The sequence below is a fragment of the Carica papaya genome, chromosome 9, assembly GCF_054855325.1.
Source record: "Carica papaya isolate Zhongbai chromosome 9, ASM5485532v1, whole genome shotgun sequence".
Taxonomy (NCBI): domain Eukaryota; kingdom Viridiplantae; phylum Streptophyta; class Magnoliopsida; order Brassicales; family Caricaceae; genus Carica; species Carica papaya.
In genome coordinates this window covers 4,214,810-4,222,607 of record NC_142317.1, presented here as the reverse complement: position 1 = coordinate 4,222,607, position 7,798 = coordinate 4,214,810, and the positions used below count along the sequence as shown (strand labels likewise).

Below are 7,798 nucleotides of genomic sequence, written 5' to 3'. Positions count from 1 at the left end.
TTAAGAAAAACTAGTAACATGTTATATAAATTTTTGATGATATTATACGGTAATTAATTATTAAACACTACTAAATAATAATAATAGTAATAATAATTGGTGTACAAATGTGTCATAAACTAATTCCTATTACATATATATTACAAATAAATTATTTATCATTCATCATAAATTCACGAGTATTTAATCTAAAAATGTATAGATTATTATTTAATTAAAATTTATAATCTATTAAAAGTGTGTTATTAAAAATATGTTAAAATGTAGTTTTGGATGTAATTAGACTAAATTATTATATTATTTAAATTTATTAAAATTTACATTAATTTTTTATAATATTAAATTATAAATTTGACGATCCACACATTTCAATACAAATTTATAATAAGAAGATTTAATATAGAAAATAAGTTAGAGTTAAATACTTTTATTCACTCTCGTATATATAATTTATTTTATTGATAGTCTATCATTTAACAATTGAGAGAAGAATAAGAAAGAATTAACTTTAACTATAATTTTTTTACGTTATTATTAAAAATATGCTATACTATTTTAGTTAACTATTTGTATTTTATACATACTATGTAATTATTTTATATTCTAAATTTATATATTAAATATCAAAGTTTAGATCTAAGTAATTGAAATCTCGTTTGAAAATTAAAAAAATAATAATAATAATCGTGCTGAGTACCCGTGCATTTAGAAAATAACAGCATTAGATTAATCAGGAAGTCAAGCAGTGGAAAGATAAACAAAAGCAAAAAAAAAGGACAAGTGGAAGAGGAGTTTCTCAGTTTTGGGCAATGCACGTCAAAAATTGCCAAGCAGATAGAGAAAAGCAAAAGCCACTAACGTGCGCCGGGTAAAGTTGGTGACACATTTTCAAACGGTGTCGTTGAATGAATCCCAAATCAACTTTTTCCTTTTATATTTGAATGTGACTAAGCAATTTTTGGAGACCATCATCCATCATGTACCCGTATAATATCCCATCCCAATTTATTTAACAATCATAATGTGTCTAAGCCAAAATTCCAAGCGCTCAATTGCGTGTGGAACAAAAATTAATAGTTATATAGAATTTGTTTACAATCCACACAAAATATAAGTTTTAACAAGTCTAAAACTCATTCTAATTTTACATAGAAATTCAAAGCTTTTACAATAAATTTACAACTCATTGTGATCAATAATGAACAACGTTGAAAAAACAAAAAAACAAAAAAAGAAAGAAGGAGAAGATGGAGATGAGACATTTTGCCTTGTATGTTGTTGGACGTGACCTCTTTTGGAGCTGCCTTTGAAGGCATATTAATTATGTGAAAATGCGATTTAACACCACTTGTAAAAATGACACATACCCAATTTCAATTTCCAAATTCATTTATTACCCACCTAGCATATGCTTTAAAAGGGTTTTAAGATATTGATGTCACGTGCGCATCCCAAAATTTATGGTTGTAATGTTTTTTTACGAATAGAAATTATATTACATAAACATATATGTATATATATATTTAAAATATTTATCCTCATTGGCGTATGAGACAGAGCTCCTAATCTACCCTCCTCCATACTTACTTTCGTTACTTCATTTTCATGTTTTATGAGATAATTATAATTTTGAGTCATTTCCATTAAATTTATTTATTTATGAAGAGCATCCAAAAAAACAAAAAAGAGAAAAGTCGAAACCAATTTCATTACCAATTAAAGATGGTGACGTACTTACTACACGACAAAATTGACATATGATGATGGTGCTGACTCATTCGTTTGAGAAATGTTATCAGAATTTGGACTCACAAGGGAGGAGTATGGTAGAATATTTATTAATAATTAATAATTTATTTTATTTTATTTTAATTATCAATTATTAATTACCAGTCTCATCAGTAATTTTCATCATAAATGCCTGCGATAATGCTCTTTAAAAAGCCACCTAAAATTATATGATAACTTTTATATATATTTTACAAAAACATTAAAAATTAGAGTTAAATTCCCCCCACTTTTTTTTTTTTTTTTTTTTTTTTCAAGAATTCCAAAGCATAAAAACACTAATATTTAATTTCCTCTTATAAAAAAACAACTATTATTTAAATCGTGAGTTAAAACTTAGTGTAACCGTCAAAAATCATATAAAACTTCATTATATATTAAAGTCAGAAAAGACATTTAATCATGACATAACTTGAACAAACTTTGTTCTACAAATTATATACTTTATCTTTAAATTATAGAGAAACATGACTCAAATATGGTTTGATGTAAAATGAAGACTGTATGGATAGAGCGTGAGTGGTAGTTGGGTAGTTCTATTGTGGATTACAGCGGCAATAGAAGATCGTGTTCAGTTCAAAAAAATTTAATTGAGTAGCGATACAATTATCTGACATATTAAATTGTGGTAGTTTTTAATTATTAATTTTTGTAATAAATTTTTATTTTTTATTCGTATATATTATTAAATAAATTCATTTAAATTGTGTAAAATATTAATTTTGAATTTTAATTTTAATATAATTAATTGACCAAACTATTATATTAAAAATAATTGAGAGATATAAAAACGTTAATCTTTTATCAATTAAATGATAATTTTTAACACTTGGACTTGTTTTGGATTATTAAGGAGCAACGTAATACTTTTACGTCTAATAAAAGTTTATTTAAGGTTATTTAATCTTGAGATAATGTCAACTTAAAACACATTTTTAAGTGTCCGCAAGAACAGTAAACGACGGCGTATTTACCACAAACAGTACCAGCAGCGCAGACGGACTTTTACTTTTATTATTCGTAGTGTAGAATGAATCGACGAGGAGCAAGCGGAAGTAACTTAATTTACATACATGTACAGAGACATGTATAAGATTTACCACTTAAATCGATGTGGGATAAATAACTTAAAGCCCAACGTATTCATGAGTCCCAGGTTCAGGAACTTAGCAATCAGGATTAAGATACCAAGTTAAAATTGAATTATTGCTTTTTCTTACAATGTTCAGCTTATAAGCCACATAAAAGAAACTAATTAAACACAAGTGTTAGTAAAAGCCCACATAGGAAAATTGTAGGCCCGGTTAAGCCCATTCCTGACACAGTTGAACAAAAGTGCAGGCTTCTGCATTAAACAACAAATCATTACAGAAGAGACACGAGAAATGAGGACGATCAAAAATTCAATGAATCAGCTAAAAAAAAATTTAAAGCTTCCTGCTAAACTTCCTCGATTTGTTTCATAGCTGAGACCCCATCTTCTGTATTGAATACAAATCTCATACTTCATCATTCATGTCATCTTTTCTCGAATAGAAAGACCCAGAAACCCCAAGCTTCAATGGCAATTTAGCTATTGGATAGAACAGAATTTCATCGTCCGCTCCAACTTCATTTTCCTCTAATGGCGTCAACTTCGCTCATGGAAACCCTCTTCCAGCGCACCATCGAGGACCTCATCAAGGGGCTCCGCCTGCAACTCGTCGGCGAATCCATCTTCATTTCCAAAGCCCTCGACGAAATCCGGCGCGAGATCAAGTCCACCGACCTGCCCACCAAAGCTACTGCTCTCCAAAAGCTCTCCTACCTCAGTTCCCTCTACGGCGTGGATATGTCGTGGGCAGCCTTTCACGCAGTGGAAGTCGTCTCTTCCCCGCGGTTTTCCCACAAGAAGATCGGGTACCATGCCATCTCACAGTCATTCAACGAGCACACCCCTGTAATCCTCCTTATCACCAATCAGCTCCGCAAGGATTTGACGAGTACCAACGAATTTGAGGTGAGTCTTGCTCTCGAATGTTTGTCGATGATTGCAACCGATGATCTTGCTAGGGATTTAACGCCTGAGGTTTTTACCTTGTTAAGCAGTAGTAAGGTTTTAATTAGGAAGAAAGCAATTGCTGTGGTTCTGACGGTTTTTGGGAAATGCCCAGATGCCGTCAGGGTTTGTTTCAAGCGTCTAGTGGATAATTTAGAAAATTCTGATCCGCAGACTGTGTCTGCGACTGTTGGGGTGTTTTGTGAACTTACTACGAAAGAACCCAGATCGTATCTTCCATTAGCGCCGGAATTTTATAAGATTTTAGTTGATTCCAGGCACAATTGGGTTCTGATTAAGGTGCTTAAGATCTTTGCAAAGTTGGCTCCGTTAGAACCAAGGTTAGCCAAGCGAATTGTTGAGCCAATTTGTGAGCATATGAAAAGGACTGGAGCTAAGTCTTTGTTGTTTGAGTGCATTAGGACTGTAGTAAGTAGCTTGAGTGAATATGAATCGGCTGTGAAATCTACGGTGCCAAGGATTAGGGAGTTTTTGGTGGATGATGACCCAAATCTTAAGTATCTTGGATTACACGCATTGGCAATCGTTGCCCCAAAGCATTTGTCTGCCGTGTTGGAGAATAAGGAGGTTGTAATTAAGTCCTTGAGTGATGAAGATCCTAATATCAAACTTGAGTCTTTAAGGCTAGTGATGTCAATGGTTTCTGAAGACAATGTGGCTGAAATTGCCAGAGTTTTGATCAATTATGCACTTAAATCTGATCCCCAGTTTTGTAATGAGATTCTTGGTTCCATTTTATTGACGTGTTCTGGAAATTTATATGAGATTATTGTCGACTTTGATTGGTATGTCTCTCTTCTTGGGGAAATTTCAAGAATCCCTCATTGCCAGAAAGGTGAAGAAATTGAGAATCAGCTAATTGATATTGGTCTGCGGGTAAAGGATGTTAGACCACAGCTTGTTCATGTTGGTCGGAGTTTGCTTATTGATCCTGCATTGCTTGGTAATCCATTCTTTCATAGAACGTTATCTGCTGCAGCTTGGGTGTCTGGGGAGTATGTCGAGTTCTTGAGGGATCCATTGGAACTCATGGAAGCACTATTGCAACCCCGTACCAGTCTCCTGCCTCCATCAATAAGAGCTGTATACATCCAGTCCATTTTTAAAGTTTTGATATTTTGTTTGAATTGTTACTTCTCTCAAGGAAATGGTGCTGCTTCCTCTTCAAATCATGATGCTTTGGGTCCAGAAGTCTCAGAACTGACCTCTAGGGAATGCGGGGAAAGTTGTGATTTAGGCAAGTCCGAGTTGGATGAAACATTCAACCCAAGGGTTCTTGACCAATCACTTGGAGGTCTTTCTGCAGAAAAGAGTTGTTTCGTGCCCAATTCTCATGTCCAGACATCCACATCAGCTTCTCTAGGGAAGCACAATTTCACACATGAATCTATTGTTAACTTACTAGATCTAGTTGAATTGTGTTTGGATCCGTTATCTGGAAGCCATGATGTGGAAATACAGGAGAGAGCAAGGAATGTACTTGGTTTTATTTATCTGATAAAGCAAGAAATACTTAAGTTCCAAAATGAAGGAGCTATAGAAAGGGGAGATTTGGAAGCTTCCAGAAGAGCAATTGAACTGGTGCATGATGCCTTCTCTGAGGATCTTGGGCCTGTCTCAGTAAGTGCTCAGGGAAGAGTTCCTTTGCCAGATGGCTTAATCCTCAAGGAGGATCTTGGTGACCTGGAAACAATCTGTGCTGATATCCCTCTGCCTTCGTCTAATTCATTTTATTTTGGAAGTGCTAACAATGGGGAAGATGCTGGTATTTCTCTCTCTAACCTTGACATCAAAGAAGAGTTGGAACCTTCAAATGAGTCAACGTCTCTGCTAGCAGAACACCGTAAGCGACATGGGTTGTATTATCTACCCTCAGAGAAGGGAGGAATTGCTTCAAATGATTATCCTCCTGCAAATGACCCAAAATTATCTGAAGGTCTTAATGATGCAAATGATCTAGTTAAGCTTGCAGAGCAGTCATTTGTTCCAAAGAAGAGATCAAATCATGTGAAGCCTAGGCCTGTGGTAGTGAAATTGGATGAAGGAGACGGAATGCCCATGGTGTCTAAGAAGCCAGAGCTTAAGGATGATCTACTATCTGGTGCTGTGCGCGATGTTCTTTTAGGCAATGAAGATGAATCCACATCATCACGAAATAATCCATTTGGTAAGCCACCCAGCAAGAAAAAAGGGAAGGAAAAACAAAACATGGATAATCATTTGGAAGCTAAAGAAAATTTGGGTGATACAGATAAAGCTAATAATGCAAATTCTAGTTCAAGAAGAAGCAAACACCATAATCAGGGTAAAGAGAGAAGACATAAAAAGAAGAATGCTGAGGAAAGAGAAGAAAATGATTCAAAAGAGAAGCAGAAGAGTAGTCACCGCCCCAATAAGCACAAATGTCGACAAAAGGCAGAAAAGTCATTGGATGTTGTTCCACAATCACCAGTAGTTCCTGATCTCCTGTTGTAGCATTAAATATTTTGCATTGCGTTCGCAAGCATATGCTAGAGAGAACTTTGGCGATTTACATGGTTAGTTCCGTTAAAAGATTTTGTTAATCATCTTTATTCTGTGTTTGGGGTTTATGGTTCTTTTTAACTGTGAGGTTGGTGTTACTTACATGGTATATATATATATATATACTGAATGCAATTTTTGTGCAGCAAATTCCAATTGATGTATTTTGTTCCCGAGTTGTTCTTGTGTTCTTTTTCTCTTCCTTCAATTTCTTTTTCACAACATTCAATATCGTTGTGGTTTGTTTTTGCTATGGTTCTTTGATTCCTTGGTTTAACAATCGCGTTGCCAGAGGTTCTGCATGGGATGCGACTTGCTCTAGGGACATTCTACTTCTAGCTGTTGTAGCATGTAGAAAATTGTTTATCCAATAGAATGATGATGATTTGTTGTCACCAGTCAGTAAATAATAAATTGTTACTATCTACAACCATTTGATATTAAGTACATGTTTTATCTGATTTCCCTGTTATGTTGTGTTGTATGCCCTGACTTGTCTGCAAATCAATTTAAGCAATGCTATTTTTGTGCCAGCAATATATGCCAGAGATGATGTTGATCATATATTAAAACCTGCTAGCATTAATCCTATCCCATTGATCAGATAGCAAGTAGTCTTGATCCTAAATTATCTTCTGTTGGTTTGACTAATTTGAGATTCTGTCAACTACACATTGATGAAAATAAGACTGCGTTAATAAAGAAACAAAATAACAAAAAACCAAATGCATTTCATAAAAAGCTTTTGCTGATCTGATGGGCTCAATGTGGATTCGTTGTCAGGCCTTTTTTTCTGCATGTGGTTGCTTGTAATCAAGTTGCAGGAGGCATATTTCAAGAGCTTAGATTAATTGGAGATTGTTTTGTCAATCATTCATTCTTCCTCTTGCTCCTCTAGATTAGATTGTCCGGCAATGATCGTGGTCATCCTTTTGCATGTTGCTAGACACTTTTCTTGTTCGGTTAGGATTACGTTTCTAAGAATTATTTCCGCTATCTTGGATACTGGAGGGAAAAGTTCATGTAATCATTCTCCTGTGTTATGATTAGCATATACCTGCATGTTGAATCTCTGTATGGAGAAGGTGTATGTTTTCAGCTTGATTAGCATATACCTGCATGTTGAATCTCTGTATGGAAAAGGTGTATGTTTTCAGCTTGCTTTCTTTCCTCTGTTGAACTTGAAACCCACCACATGGAATGTGCAAGTCTTAAAGCACAGAGCAGGAATACCAGCTCAAGGAGGCAACCTCAAGCTATCTTCAAGTCAAAATGAGAAAATAATACAAGTGCATTGGAAGTATCATCACATAATTCCACAAGCATTTTTAAAGCTCATTACCTTCATGTTTCAGCTGCTTTCTAGTGAAGGAAACCAGAAACTGATTTTAATGTTGTTGCCTAACCCACTAAATCCGGCTAGTTGAT

The 7,798-nt window shown here is 34.6% G+C and overlaps 1 protein-coding gene across 1 annotated transcript; it reads left to right on the top strand.

The window, feature by feature from the left end:
- The first annotated feature begins 3,146 nt into the window (after window positions 1–3,146).
- Window positions 3,147–6,543, top strand: DELTA-ADR (delta-adaptin). Its single transcript, XM_022053541.2, has one exon. It carries the CDS (start codon window positions 3,413–3,415, stop codon window positions 6,320–6,322), a length of 2,910 nt encoding a protein of 969 aa, XP_021909233.1. The 5' UTR covers window positions 3,147–3,412; the 3' UTR covers window positions 6,323–6,543.
- Window positions 6,544–7,798: the final 1,255 nt, after the last annotated feature.

Excerpts from the sequence above, each read along its gene's own strand:
- DELTA-ADR (XM_022053541.2), top strand. The coding sequence starts at position 3,413 with ATGGCGTCAACTTCGCTCATGGAAACCCTCTTCCAGCGCACCATCGAG.